This window comes from Hypomesus nipponensis, chromosome 19 (assembly GCF_054491055.1).
Source record: "Hypomesus nipponensis isolate SF chromosome 19, ASM5449105v1, whole genome shotgun sequence".
Taxonomy (NCBI): Eukaryota; Metazoa; Chordata; class Actinopteri; order Osmeriformes; family Osmeridae; genus Hypomesus; species Hypomesus nipponensis.
This window is the reverse complement of record NC_140379.1, coordinates 6620001-6635205: the sequence shown is the minus strand read 5'-3', so window position 1 is coordinate 6635205 and position 15205 is coordinate 6620001. Positions and strand designations below refer to the sequence as shown.

Below are 15205 nucleotides of genomic sequence, written 5' to 3'. Positions count from 1 at the left end.
CAAATGTTATTTTGTGAAGTCTTGTGACCCGGGGCTGGTGCGGTCTCACTGGAGAGGACAGGCAGTGGGCCATGAGGGTGTAAATCACGCCCCACAGCTGATGACTCCAGCAGACCCATCTTCTCCTTTGTGTTTAGTGTGTGGTGTCAAAAAAAAAGACATAGTATGACATTGGTATTTGTAACACATGCACACACACACACACAGACACAGACACACACACACATATGAACACAAGCTCATCTGACACCCGCTTAAAGCATGTTCATGGTTATGCAATCCGTGATGTTTCACTTGCGCTGTCAAACTGCAGTCGTTGCCTCTTGCCGGGCCCAGAGAAGGGCGCTGTGCCTGTCTGGGTGATATTTACAGCCCCAGAATGTCCCTTTTAGCCCAGATATGGGCTGCCTGGAATGAGACCTGAATTGGGGATTCATGCTCCTGTTGGTGATTGTACCCCTGACATCCCAACTTCTCTCTGCCCCTAGAACACACACACACACACACACACACACACACACACAAACATGCACATGGACACAGACACCCATAACACACACTGTCCATCATCTGGAGCAAATTCCTCAAAACCCGACCTGGCTTCAGAAGCCCGGAGTGTCGTAGAGAGTGCTGCCGTGCTCCTGCACCAGGCACCGTTGTTTTCTTGTTCCGTTCGTCTTCTTCTTTTGTTACCACTATTTGTCACGGCCTCGCCCTTTGAACCGCTAATGTCTGCTGTGCTGGGAGCAAATCAAATCAACCTTATTTCCACCAAATGGAATTTCTGCGGTAAAAAAAAAAGAACAATGAAAGTCCTGACACCGGGTGTGTTTGGTAATCTGGTTTCCAGCTCTGAATGCACAGGGGAGCAGAAGAAAGAGTTGACCCAATATATTTAAAAGGCCCACTTCCCGCTAGGGGAAAAGGACAAGTGGCACCAGACGAGGGGGTGAAAGAAAGAGAAATATTTATGACAGGAATCGAGTTTGAGTCCCAGCGATCCGCGTGGAGCAGGAGGTGCAGATTGATGGAGATCATTTATTATTGGATCTAAACTGTCTTAAGGACGGGAGTCATTCTGCCACAGGAGCTAATCCCTCACAATCTCATCAAGGAAGGAGACAGCAAAACACGGACAACATGTTTTGTTTGTCATCCTAAACCCCCCTATCCCTTGTCCCCCCCCCCCCCCGCCCACCCCAAAAAATATAAAAAAACACATATTAATGTCTTCTTAGGAAAACAGTCTGTTGACTTTCCGATCACATGCATTAGTGCCCGTCTCCTGTCGCACCTAAATTAATTACGGGTATGAAGCAAGTATCAGACGAACACTGCGACATCCAGCCAAGCAAACAGACTACCACACGGGCCACTAGGCCGGGAACAGCAGTTTGGTTAATTCTCAACAATCCCTTTAATATTGGACAAATGTTTATTGCTGCGCCGCCCCTGCTCCGTCTTGACAGATCGCATGTGATTTGGGAGTGTTTGGTGATAGCAGAATGGCCCACTCCACCAAATGCTTCCAGGGCATTAGAACAATGAAGACAGGCTGTTCATGTAGTCCACAGACCACGACTCAGCCATCAAGGGAAGGGAGGATCACGGCATACAGTTCATTGTCTCAGTTTTCACCGGGACGACTCAGTCAGGGTTGTAGTGGGTGGGACTGCAGGGTATAGTCGTGCGCTCCGTGAGTTCCATGTGACCGCGAGTTGTTCCTCACGTTTCCTCCCTCCAGACGACCTGAACAGGAGCCACCAGCACTGCGTCCTGACCGGAGACATGCCTCGCTTCAGCTCCACCCACCGGGTGGCGGAGGTGAGCACCACCCCTGCCACGCTCACCCCACCTTGATATCCACCAGCAGGCTGGCGCCTGATCTCTCTCTCTCTCTCTCTCTCTCTCTCTCTCTCTCTCTCTCTCTCTCTCTCTCTCTCTCTCTCTCTCTCTCTCTCTCTCTCTCTCTCTCTCTCTCTCTCTCTCTCTCTCTCTCTCTCTCTCTCTCTCTCTCTCTCTCTCTCTCTCTCTCTCTCTCTCTCTCTCTCTCTCTCTCTCTCTCTCTCTCTCTCTCTCTCTCTCTCTCTCTCTCTCTCTCTCTCTCTCTCTCTCTCTCTCTCTCTCTCTCTCTCTCTCTCTCTCTCTCTCTCTCTCTCTCTCTCTCTCTCTCTCTCTCTCTCTCTCTCTCTCTCTCTCTCTCTCTCTCTCTCTCTCTCTCTCTCTCTCTCTCTCTCTCTCTCTCTCTCTCTCTCTCTCTCTCTCTCTCTCCCTCCCTCCCTCTCCCTCTCCCTCTCCCTCTCTCCCCAGTGCTCCACAGGCACCCTGGCCTACATCGAGGCGCGGTGTCGCGAGGCCCTGTCCTACCTGCGCGTGGAGGCGGACGGCAGCTCCCACAGCCTGCTGTCCCTGCTGCCCTCCACCTTCCAGCACTGTGAGGAGATCCACAACGAGGTGAGGCCGCCCCACGCACACACACACACACAAGACTGCACGCAGGACACGCACCACACACACGTCACCCCTCACACCAAACGTCCCATCCACAAGCCCCACCCCTCACACCAAACGCCCCACCCCTAAGCCCCACCCCTCACACCAAACGCCCCACCCACAAGCCCCACCCCTCACACCAAACGCCCCACCCCTCACACCAAGCGCCCCACCCACAAGCCCCACCCCACGCACAGCCGTGCTACAGCAGTGTGGAGGAGGGCACTAGGTGAGGAACGACAGTCAGCGGGGACTGCAACTATTACAGTATTGTCCCCTTCATCTCTAACGTCCACACCTTTAGCTGTAGCTCCTTCTCTGGGGCTCCGTGTGTGTAGCTTGTTGTAGAGGCCTTGGCCGAGAGCCCTGTGCTGTCTGGGAGCCCTCTGCGAGGCGGACGATCAGAATGTGAGGCCGCCGCCCACGCAGGTGGAGCCCACAGCTTACGTGTTTGTTTCTGGTGGGGGAAATGTTTGGTAAGTGAAATCCAGGTTGTTCTCATTAGTCTTCCAGCCTATGATGGATCGTGAGTCAATCGCTCCTCCATATGCCGTCTCTGGGTGGGGGGCGGCGGTCTTGTTCGCACGCGGCGAGCAGCGGATCTGGCTGGAGGGGGGGTGGAGGGGGGAGGGGCGTAGTTGGGTCCGTTCACAGTGGTAACCTGCCCCAACCTGCTCCAGCGTGCCAGAGGCTAACCGCCAAAATAGCGTTTCACCCCTCCCCCCCCTCGCCCCCTCCCCTCGGTCCAGGCGTTCCGGGGTGCTCCTGACCCCGGCCTCCTCCAGGTAACCGCGGCACCCACCCCTGTCGCGGCGGGCGGCCATGACAGATGAGCCCGGCGTGAGGTTGTTTAAAGGTTGTACAGAACATTAATTATTCACGCCGCCAAACAATGGAGGCGGCGTCGGGCGCGGCGGGCAAGGCGCCTCGGCCTCCCCCGGGTGCCTCCCGGTATGGAGCAACACCTGCTCACCACAGGATTAGCCCTGCCTCTAGCCCTGCCTCGGCCCCCGCCGGGCGCCCGCGCCGTAGAGTCAGGGAAACAGGACGCTATTTAGGAAAAAGAGTGGAGTTGTGTTAAGGGGGCGAGCATATGTGTTTATGATGTGTGTGTGGGGGTATGTTCTGTGTGTGTATGAGAGAGGGGGGTAGGTTCTCAGGGGCTCTGGCCCCTCTCTACCTGGCTCTGCGATGATCGATTGAGCCATTTGTTGTGAGTTGCCCACAAGGGCAGAACATCCACTTAAATGATGTATTGTTGGCGGAGTTATTTACGATGGAGGCCCAGTTAGCTGTTGGCGGCGGGTGCATGCTCGCGGCGGGTCGTGTTTGACATGGACGACTGAGGAGCGAACAAGCGAGAGGCGCGCCGGTGGCCTGACCCGACCAGCACCTTCCGGGCGTGTCCTTAAAAGGTGCTAAACAGGCTTGTGGATGGGCTGATTGCAGGGGCTGGCGTGCAGAGAGAGAGAGCTGGTTTGACAGTTGTTCCGGGGGAGAGGGCGGGGGAAGGGAGGGGATGGGGGGAAGTGGGAGGGGATTGGGGGGAAGTGGGAGGGCGTATTGGGGGTCTGATGATGATGAAGCTGAACGTCTGCCATCTGAGTACCTGTGTTCAAGGAGGGGGGGGCGGGGGGGTGAAACAGGGGGTGATTGGAAAGAACAGGGGAGACGGGTTGGGAGAGCGAGATGGAGAGAGAAAGACAAGAAAGGCAGAGAGACACATAGGCAAAAGCAATCCCACCTCGGGATGCTAGGGCCTGGTCCCTCTTCTTGAATGCCTCCTGCTGTCTGTACTCTACAGGAAGGGGGGCGGTGGGGGGGGGGGGGGGGGGGCGGGGGCTAGCGTCGCCACGCGGCCCTGGTGTCGTCGGCTTTGAAATGCTAATGCTAACGTCTTGTCTCATTTCAAGCCACCGTGTCACAGCCCAGGTGGGGGTGTGACAGTGTGCCCAGGGGGCCCCCCCTCACAAACAAGGCCTGCCCCCCCCCCCCCCAACAGTAAATATTGGAAGGAGGGACAGACTTAGGTCCCACATGTTTCACCAGGAGGAAACTCAACTCAGAGTGAAATCAGCAGATTGTGACCTTGCAATGTCCTGCTTTCCAGGCTAGGCTTGTCCCCAATGACAGAACGAGAGAGAGAGAGAATAAGAGAGAGAGAGACAGAAAGATATGGAGAGATAGAGAGGCAAGAGAGAACAAGGATTCACTTCTGAACATACTCCCACACTGCTCACAGCAACGGCATCAAAGACAGACATGCAGAGAGAGCGCGGAGTGGTTGGGGAGAGTTTCTAGTTTTGTTTCGGATAGTTGAGAAATGAATCTGTGGCAAGGATTATGGTAGAACAGGAAATAACAGGACTGGACAAATATATGTTTTTTTTTAGTGTGTGTTTGAGGATTGTTTACATGGCACCATGTGTGTACACATCACCTGTATGTGAGAGAGAGAGAGTGTACACATGTGTATATATACTTTAGCCTACAGTATATGTGTCCACCAGCCCGCCCCTCGAAGCTCTTGCCAGGGTGCACAGGTCCTCTCCTGGGTGCACAGGTCCTCTCCAGGGTGCACAGGTCCTCTTCAGGGTGCACAGGTCCTCTCCAGGGTGCACAGGTCCTCTTCAGGGTGCACAGGTCCTCTCCAGGGTGCACAGGTCCTCTCCTGGGTGCACAGGTCCTCTCCTGGGTGCACAGGTCCTCTCCTGGGTGCACAGGTCCTCTCCTGGGTGCACAGGTCCTCTCCTGGGTGCACAGGTCCTCTCCTGGGTGCACAGGTCCTCTCCTGGGTGCACAGGTCCTCTCCTGGGTGCACAGGTCCTCTCCAGGGTGCACAGGTCCTCTCCTGGGTGCACAGGTCCTCTCCTGGGTGCACAGGTCCTCTCCAGGGTGCACAGGTCCTCTCCTGGGTGCACAGGTCCTCTCCTGGGTGCACAGGTCCTCTCCTGGGTGCACAGGTCCTCTCCTGGGTGCACAGGTCCTCTCCTGGGTGCACAGGTCCTCTCCTGGGTGCACAGGTCCTCTCCTGGGTGCACAGGTCCTCTCCAGGGTGCACAGGTCCTCTCCTGGGTGCACAGGTCCTCTTCAGGGTGCACAGGTCACCGGGTGCACTGGTCCTCTCCAGGGTGCACAGGTCCTCTCCAGGGTGCACAGGTCCTCTCCAGGGTGCACAGGTCCTCTCCAGGGTGCGGGACCAGGGCCAGAATTCCTGGTTGATGGCAGTGCGGTGAGAGTCAGGCTGCTATCGACCCACCCTGACACAGTCACACACACACATCCTCCCCACCATCAGCCCTCCCACCTCGGGGGCCACGGCCCAAATTGATCGGGACCTGCTCAGGGACTACTGGGAGGTGTTGGAAAAAAATCGCACCTCATTAAATGGGAAAAATGAGCTGGTTGGTGTTGAATCCGGGGTCGGTGTGGCGAGGGGTGGCGGGCGGTGGGCAGGCGGCCGGTGAGCGGAGGCTAATGTGCAGTTAGCACATCCGTCACCTGGGGAGATGACAGGTGGGCGCCTCTGGGGAGCTCACCCAGAACCCACCAATATCTCTCTCTCTCTCTCTCTCTCTCTCTCTCTCTCTCTCTCTCTCTCTCTCTCTCTCTCTCTCTCTCTCTCTCTCTCTCTCTCTCTCTCTCTCTCTCTGTCTCTCTCTCTCTGTCTCTCTCTCTCTCTCTCTCTCTCTCTCTCTCTCTCTCTCTCTCTCTCTCTCTCTCTCTCTTGTTCTCAGTTTTTCTTGCGTTCGATGGCTCACTCCCCCCTCACTCTCACTCCCTCTCTTCATCAGCCCCTGCCCTCCCTCTCTCTCTCTCTCACTCTTTCTCTCACTGTGTTTCCCTTTCTCTCTCTCTCCTCCTCTTAACCTGGATAGGCGGCCTTTAGTCAGCTCTCAGTAAGTGGCAGTGGGCCTGCTCTGGGGCCTCTAAATGCCACGCTCCCCAGTCGCCGGCTTTGTGGCTCCCGGCGGCCTGCACGGCAGGAAGCTGCTGCCATGTTGGCTCAAAGCAGAGCCACGGGCAGTCTCCCCTTGGTAAAGGACAGACGGACAATAACAGCGAGAGAAAGAGAGCGAAAGAGAGGGTGAGCAGAGGGGGGAGGGAAAAGGGACATCCAGTATGTGTCCCTATCTGGCTTTGTACTGTGTTAAAGCTGTCGTGATCGAAGAGAGGGTGAAGCAGACAGAGAGCCTGACATTTCTTTGAAGGTGCTGTTGTATGGAGTGCTTGTGAGGATGCTGAACAGGGGCCCCGGGGCCTGTGTCGTCCCCCTTAACAAGGCCCGGCCCCTGCATGGAACACTGCAGAGATCAGGGGAGCCTCTGCTTCCCCAAAGAAGGCTCCGGCCTCCACTGCTCTGTACCGCCTCTCTCCATAGCAACTGGAAGGCAGAGAACCACCTAGACTATAATGGACCGATCTGGTGCCTCTGGGTTTTTCGTTGGTGGTGTGATATTGTCGGTGTAAGACGCCACCGTACACGACATAATGCCCCGTGAAAAGAAACAATAAACGGAGCAGTCGGAGGAAAGGAACGACGAGCTCTCGTCTCTTTTCACGGGCATTTGATATGCAGGCTCTTTTGTACCGGAGTGCTTGCGTGTGATGCAGTTGTCTATGTCAAAGGAGCGGGGGCAGGTTTTGTTAGAGGGAGAGCGGGGGGCTGGGGGGGCCGGGGGAGGAGGGGGAGGAGGGGGAGCTGTTGGGGGTTTGGGGGAAGGGCAAGTCAGAGGGGCTTTCTTTTGCATCATCGACATTTGTGGCAATCTTTGACATGCACACATGCACACACACACAATAGCACATCGATGTGGCTAACACACACACGCGCTACTTAGTAACATACAGAGAAACACACACGCTCCGACATTCAGACATACATGCATGCGTACATACACCTGGCTTGATGAAGCAGTCTCGTGAGGATTAAACCAGCACTTCAAAAGAGCAGGAAGCCACGTCAGCCTCGCTGGAGGAGAGGTGAGGGGCTCAGCCGCGTAAACTGCCATTCCCCAGATGGAGGGAGGGAGGGAGGGAGGGGGGGGGGGGGGGAGGGAGGGAGGGGGGGGGAGGGAGGGAGGGAGGGAGGGGGGAGGGAGGGAGGGGGGGAGAGAGGGTGGAGCCATGTGGGGGTGAGGTGTGTGCCTGTTTGTTTCCGTGTGTTTGTCTGTGTCTTAGTGAGTGCTTGTGAGTGTGTGTGTGTGTGTGCAGACAGTGGGGGTCGAGGGGCCAAGCGGAGTGTGTTTACCTGTTCTCCGAGGAATGACCATCTGCATATTCATGTTTCTGGCAATGCACTCTGGGACATCTTCCTCCCGCTCCCCCGCCCCTTCATTCCCTCGCTCTCCTTACATTGTGCTAATTTGGCAACAATCCCAAACTTGAACCTATTATTCAATCCCTCTCTCTTGTTTTGCACATCATGGAGGCCTAGAGTTTCTGCTTGACAGCTAGACCTCAGTGTCTTAACTGACATTGTGGGAGAGTTAAATAAAAAAAGCAAGTAAAACGTACTTTAAAGTGACGTAAAATAAGGCACCAAGACTGGACAGGAGCGATGGTCATTTGTCACTTGAGTCTTGAATTTACAATACTCTTTAACATAAGTCATGCTATACAGATAATTCAAAAATAAAAAAAAATCCACAGAAAGTTCATCTTTATGGGGTACATTATTCAGACTTACTACATCTATACGATCTGTCACTTACCACAAATGTTCGAATCGTTTGATTTGTGTGTCTGTGTGTGCCTGCCAAGGTGGAGTTTGAGTGGCTGAGGCAGTTCTGGTTCCAGGGCCAGCGCTACACCCGTTTCTGCAGCTGGTGGAGCGGCCCCATGGAGAGACTGGAGACAGACTGGAGACACATGGAGCTCATGGTGAGTCTAGACACACCACTCAGGGCCTTGATACAGACACAACTGTCTGCTACCACACACACACGCACGCAGTGTACGCACTATTTATGCACACACATACAGTACACGCATGCACGCGAGCGCACACACACCCACCCACACAGTTCACACCACACCCACCCACACACACAGTTCACACCACACCCACCCACACACACACACACAGACACTTCTTACGCACACATACAGTACTGTACACACACACACACACACACACACACAGACACTTCTTACGCACACATACAGTACTGTACACACACACAAAAGTTCACTCTTCCTAAATTTAGGTCACTTTAAACATGCCTGTGCCTGAGCTTATTGCACAAGGTACCCAACACATCTGCAGAAGCAACTTTATTGTCAGTTTACCAAATGAGGTTGTGAAACACTGTATAGGCCGTATCATATTCAGAAGCATGTGTCATCTATTTCACTCTGGTCTGACTCATCTGTTCATCAGAGAAGCACAGTGCGTGTGTGTGTGTGTGTGTGTGTGTGTGTGTGTGTGTGTGTGAGTATGAGGGTGGGGAGTGCAGAGGAATTGGCTTGAGTCTACTTCTTGCCATGGCTTGAACAATTCACTTCGTTATTGCAGCCTTCCAGATTAGAGGGCTCACAGTAAAGTCCCCATTGTCTCCACTGCCTTCTGTTCCTGTGTGTTTGCGTGGGCGCGCACGTGTGTTGTCTACTGTCCGCTACCTTCTGTCGTGACAGGGAATGTTTAGGGGAAACTCGAGAAAGCTCGCCAGCAGGGGGCACTCTTGTACCACTGTAGCACCCAGCTCCAGAGCTCAGCTCACTCTCACTCCCTCTCTTCATCGGCCCTCTCTCTCTCTCTCTCTCTCTCTCTCTCTCTCTCTCTCTCTCTCTCCGTACTCTCTGTCTCTGTCACTGGCTAGCGCTGAGCAGTAATCACATCTAATGCTCAGGCGGGGATAAAGAGAGAGAGAGAGAGAGAGAGAGAGAGAGGGAGAGAGGAGCTGGAGCACACTGGTGCCGTGTCTTAGCCCGGCAGCCAGGCTCTCTGTCTCTCCGCTCCAGAGCCAGGAGATGGGGCCTTGGAGGAAGGGTGGCTGGGTGGGGGCGGGGGGCTCCTCTGGAGCTCCACCTCTGGGTCCAGATGAAGGGTGTGATTTGGGCCTGTATTTAGAGAGGAGCATGAGTGAGATGTGAAGGCTTGCTCTCTGATGGGCAACCAGACCCCACTCAGCGCTGTTGGCGGGTTTGTGTGTGTGTGTGTGTGTGTGTGTGTGGGGGGGGGGGGGGGGGGTAGTGTGTGGGTATTTGCATTTGTGCACAATGAATATATATGTATATGCATATTTTGGAAAGGACACATAGTGGACCCACAGTGCAACAACAATTCCTTGAATGTACGTGATATTTTAATCAATAATGTTAATTAATGTATTTGATTAATTTTACTAGTCATATTCACAGTAGTAGAACAAAGAACATTTGTGCTTTCTTCTCTACCAGCTCTTACATTATTTTCCACTTTGAAGCCTGTATACACTATAGGCGTTTCCCTCCATAGTAACATTGTTCGACTGGCACAAATACTAGGCTACATTCTAATTGAAATATATGAATACAAAAATTGATTCTAGGAAGGGCTTCTATCTGACCCCTAGACTGAAATAAGGCAATGATCATTTGTGAAAATGAGATCACATAAATAAAAAGCAATACTGGTCAATATAAATGCAGGTTTCAATATTGGCTTCATAAGCAATACTCCTAGATAGATTTGACTCCAATTCCACTCTGTGACTAAAGAGGCAGTTTTCATTAGAACAAATCCGTCATGTATTGACTTTGCTACAGTTGAGATTTTTTTTTCTTTTTTTTAAATCATGTTTTTGTTCACTCATATTGTTCACATTTTACCATGTCCACATACTTTTCTGTAAAATATAGAACCTTTTACTCACTAAGTCACTACGACTACTACTAGACTACTCATGTAGCACAGTCATTTTAACCTAAGCTCTTTTTTATATTGTGTATATTTTTCATATAATATGAATTTAATGTATCTATAAATCAAACACTATCTATTTTGGATATCCAACGAAGAGAACTCCAATGTAAAATGTTTTACTTTTTCAACAATGTAGGTGTGTGTCTGTTTTGGTGTGTGTCCGACTGTGTGTGTGTGTGTGTGTGTGTGTATACTCTGTATATTCTTATAGTGTGGCGGCTGCTGTTTCTGGATGCCGGGGCCCCTTCCCCCTGGGGCCCCCTCTTGCCCCTCCAGACTGTTGTCATGCTAATGTTCACCCTTCCATTTGAATGACATTCTGATAAAAATAAAAAAAAACCACGTCCAGCGCTCCTCTCTCGCCTTTCTCTCCAAACTGTTACCTCAGGAATCGAAGCGTTTCCTAATAGAAACAAAGGCACCGAGCGGCAGAGGGCCACTGTATGAAGTGTATTTAGATGAGAGTGTGTGTGTGGGTATGTGTGTGAGAGCGAGTGTTTATTTGTTTCATGCATATTTGTGCTACCTTAAGGAATTGGAATGGTTATCAGATTTAAGGTGTGAGTGAATGAGTGAGCGGGGGGCTTCTGGGTTCTCTATCTCTCCGAGGCTGTGTGTGTGTGTGTGGGGGGGGGTGGTACAGGGTGGCCGTCTGTGGTTAAAGGACAGGGGTGTAAAGGCGACGTTCCCTAGTGATACAGAGCGGGGCCGCCGAAACCCGTTTGGACTGGCCTGGACCAGGGCCTACATCCCTTGAGGACACCCTATCAGAGATATCATACAATAATGACATTTCCTTAAACCAGCAACAATGAATAGCTTCCTCCTGGCTAACAAAAGAGACAGTCAGCCTTTATGCAGAATATTTTAAATAACGGTGTGGCATTCTTTTTCATTTTTTTTTTTTTTTTTATCTTTCTTTGATTTGCTGTGGGGGAAAAGCGACAGAAGAGAGAGAGAGCACATCCCATCTTCGTCTTGTGTGTGCAGCTGATGCTAATATATGCACTCTGTGTGACTTTAATTGATTTACCAGCTCTGCTCGCACACTACGGCTTTTTTACCCTAATTTGTCTTTTTCCCGACTTCTGTGACTGCTCATCTAACAACTTCAAAAGCGCTGGGATGTGAAGAGATTTCACTGTTCTCTCTCTCTCTCTCTTGCTCTCCTTTTCCCCTCCCTCTGTCTTTCTGTCGCTCGCTCTTCCTCGTCTGACAGGGGAACGAGTCTTGTAGATGCAAATCTGTTCAGTACGTATCAAGAAAATTAATCTACCCTCACAATAAATATAATCCACACACTTGAATATATTTGTATACTTGAAGATGTACTAAACAGGAAGTGGGAGCAGGGCTCTGTCTCCCAGGCTCTCTCCACCTATCCTGACTCTCTCCTCTTCCTGGGCTTGGCCACACACAAACAGTAAAACACACAGTAACACGCTGTCATCCACAGTTTTTTTTATACACACACACGCATACACACACACACACGCACACACACAAACCTACACACCATCACAGTCACTTATATTCCCAGACACACTCACACAGTCTGAAAGTAGCAACAAAGACATGCGTGTGTTGGAAGACCCACACGCGTGTGTGTGTGTGTGTGGGGATGCGCACGGTGACCATATCTTCCTTCTTCCCTCTCTTTAATGGTGGTCCTTTGGACCAATCAGAAGAGCTGAGGGGGAGCGCAGTGCAATCACATGCAGTCTAGCCCGCTTGCCATCGATAGCTGATTAGGTTATTGACCTAGCAGGATGGTAGGAGAGGAGGATGGGGCTGCTGGGGTAGAGGTAGAGAGAGAGAGAGAGACAGAGAGAGAGAGAGAGAGAGAGAGAGAGAGAAAGAGAGAGAGAGAGAGAGTGAGAGAGAGGGGGGGCGGGGGTCAATGTAAATGTTATTGCAGTGTGAGCTCATTTGATCAAAGCCCAGGAAAGGTTAAGCGAATCCAATCTGGTTTTGTATGGCAGAGTGCAGACACAGGCACAAGGGGAGAAACCCCAAGACAGAGAATGGATTATCATATTGGCGCTGGAGTGGAGGGGGCCTCCGCCCGCCAGTTTACTCCGCCTGTAATGCCTTTAGACAGCAATTGGCCTTAATAACCTTTATTGACTTCAGCGGGTCAGAGCCAAGAATCTAATTATTAAAGTGTATCAATTTCATTGGAGTTTAGAGTTGCACTGTTCATATAATTATTTTAAGGTCGGCCTGGGCAATTAATCCCTATCCACTTATTTGATGGGTTTGTAAAACATTATAAATGTTATGGTTCTGTTGTGCGTTTCACCGTAAATAATTTTTCCGAGGGAATTCTTTTCCATTCGCTGTGCTTCTTTTTCACTGCTCGGGTGAAGGAGGGGAGAGCAGGATGTCTTCAGAGGGCTTGAGGCTTCAGCAGAATTATTCTGCAGATGTTTCAGTGCTGTGTTTCAGTTCTTTGCTTGTCTTCTACATTACTTGCGTTTTATAACAATTTTATGTGCACACATGCTGGCCAGATTAATTGTTAAGTGTGAACTATTCAGTAAATAGTTTAAAGAGCGCTTTTATAGCTTATTATAAAACCGTTCATTATCTGTGCTACATTTCTGTGTGTTTATGCTAGTTTCGTTTTGTGACAATGTGCACTGCATGCTACAATTCTGGGTGAAGTTGTTGGCATTTTAAAATTGTGTTGGCTGTTTTGTATGTGTGTGACTTATATCGTTAGTGTGTGTGTGTGTACGTGCATGTGTGTATGAATAGGAGAGAACCGCCCAGTAGTTTATCCTTCACTGACAGTCAGCTACCTGCCTAGTAAGACCTGTTTCTCCTTATCACCAAACATAGAATACAGTGTCTTAATCCACGCGTTCATTATAACACGGCACTGTTTACCTCCAGCTCTCTACTAGCACACAGGCTTCGGCCCCATTTAGACGGCGCCACATAAAAAAGAAATTACTCTGAGATTATTGTTATTATTCATTTAAAGAGGAAATATACGGCTGATAATACATTTTACATCGCCGAGCGGCACGCTGGTGCAAATACAAAATGAGGAGAGAAAGAGGAAGGGAAGAGAGAGAGCGAGAGAGAACGTAGTCTAAGTCGCGGGCGAAGGCATTTGCGATTCTCTTTGAAGTACTTCTTCAACGGGGTAAGCTGAATTTCTCGCCGGCACCTGATAGTGTTCTGGGTAAATACTTAAACCCCTTTAGAGCATTTCACGGCAGATATGGCTGGGAGGCAGCATCGGTGTTACCTGCAGCCAGGGCAGCCAGGGCGGCCCGGGGCTTGGTATCCCGAGGATGGAAGGTGCTGAATGGACTCCCTGTGGCGATAGGCTGGGTGACAGATTCAGCCTCCGCATCGCTTGGAGGAGAGCCTGTGGTGCAAGCGGATAGAAAGATAGGTAGAAAGATAGTTAGAAAGATAGGTGGATAGATGGATAGATGGATACAGATGATTGATGGATGGCTGATAGACAGACAGACAGATCAAGGGTCTTTTTTAACCTTTTCCCAGCCAAATTCTGCAGACACTAACACTCTAAAAGGCGTATGCACGCACACACACACATGCACACCTGTGTACACGGCCTGAGACGTACACAGACACACATACGTGGAGATATTGATGGACACACTTCCACACACACACAATAACACACGCACACGCATTCAATATGAAACACAACCGCACATTTTATTAATGGCTGAAGGCACTAGCTCAGCCTGTCAAGCCATATTGTATTACTTTGTGTCTTTATAAACAACACACAGGAACTCCTCAGCCATATCCTTTTATTTCTGTCTCATACATCATAATTATTGCTCATACATTTTCTGTGTGAGTATTTCTAATGATTTCTCGATAAACAGGATGTATGTTATTATCGTGGTAAAACAGAGGCGTGGCGGTTCATGTCATCAGAGTTCACACAGTGAATGGTGAGCAGAGCCAAAAGGCTCAGGGCTGACTGAGTTCAGGTTTACTAAAGGCATGAGTCACAGTTCCTGCTCTGATCATCTCTACACTTCCTAGAACAAACTCCTCAGACACGACACCACCCCCGTTACATTTGTAATTATCTACAGAACATACATAATTTGCTTTGTTTTGTGAGAGATGGGAAGAAAATAAAAATATACATTTTTGCTGATTTGCATTGTTTCATTTTCCAATTTTGAAGATTTGTTGGGTGTCCGTGAATGCCGTCATTGACAACTTCACTGCATTGCGGGGTGGAAGTGCCCCCTATCATTTTAGCTAGAAAACAAGCGAGAGCGCTTTGCTGAGATGAATCTGTCTGATCCTCTTAGCCGCCTTCTTTCACCCCATTTTTCTTTCCGTTATTTATTCATCCCCACATTTTTCCTCCTCTGGCCCGATCAGCAAGATAAGTTTGCCGTGGAAGGAGATAACATCCATTAAAGAAGTAAAGAGGAATTACAGGCCAGCGCAGATGAATCACTGCTCGGGCTAATCGTGTTCACTGTGGACGGCGGGCTGACTGCAGGGCCTAGCCTCGCTCGGTCTGCCTCCACTTCAGAGCGAGTTATGGAAGGATGGAGAGAGAGAGGGAGAGATAGACAGCGGTGGGGGGTGTTGACTGGGTAAGTGAGTGTAGAGTGGGCGGGGGTTTTCGGGGAAGGAGATGAAGATTGGAAATGAGATGTTTCCGAGAAAGCAGTAGAGGTTTAAGCGCAGAATGGCTATAGAACGGAGGATGGAGACAGAGGGTAACAAAAGAGAGACAGTCAGAGACGATAGAAGATGAGAAAAATATGTATCTCCAGCTCACACTAA

General features: G+C 50.7%; 1 protein-coding gene across 2 annotated transcripts in view; it reads left to right on the top strand.

Moving 5' to 3' along the window:
• The window catches only part of fto (FTO alpha-ketoglutarate dependent dioxygenase), a 101761-nt gene that overhangs the window by 21873 nt on the left and 64683 nt on the right, over positions 1-15205 (top strand). Inside the window, exons 5-8 of one of the 2 annotated variants that reach the window (XM_084682523.1) lie at positions 1745-1824; positions 2311-2454; positions 8257-8376; positions 10611-10752. In XM_084682523.1, coding sequence (XP_084538649.1) covers positions 1745-1824; positions 2311-2454; positions 8257-8376; positions 10611-10691 — 425 coding nt within the window. In that variant the 3' untranslated portion in view covers positions 10692-10752. Of the gene's footprint in view, positions 1-1744; positions 1825-2310; positions 2455-8256; positions 8377-10610; positions 10753-15205 lie in introns of those variants that run through there. The other variant, XM_084682524.1, reaches the window with a different exon arrangement.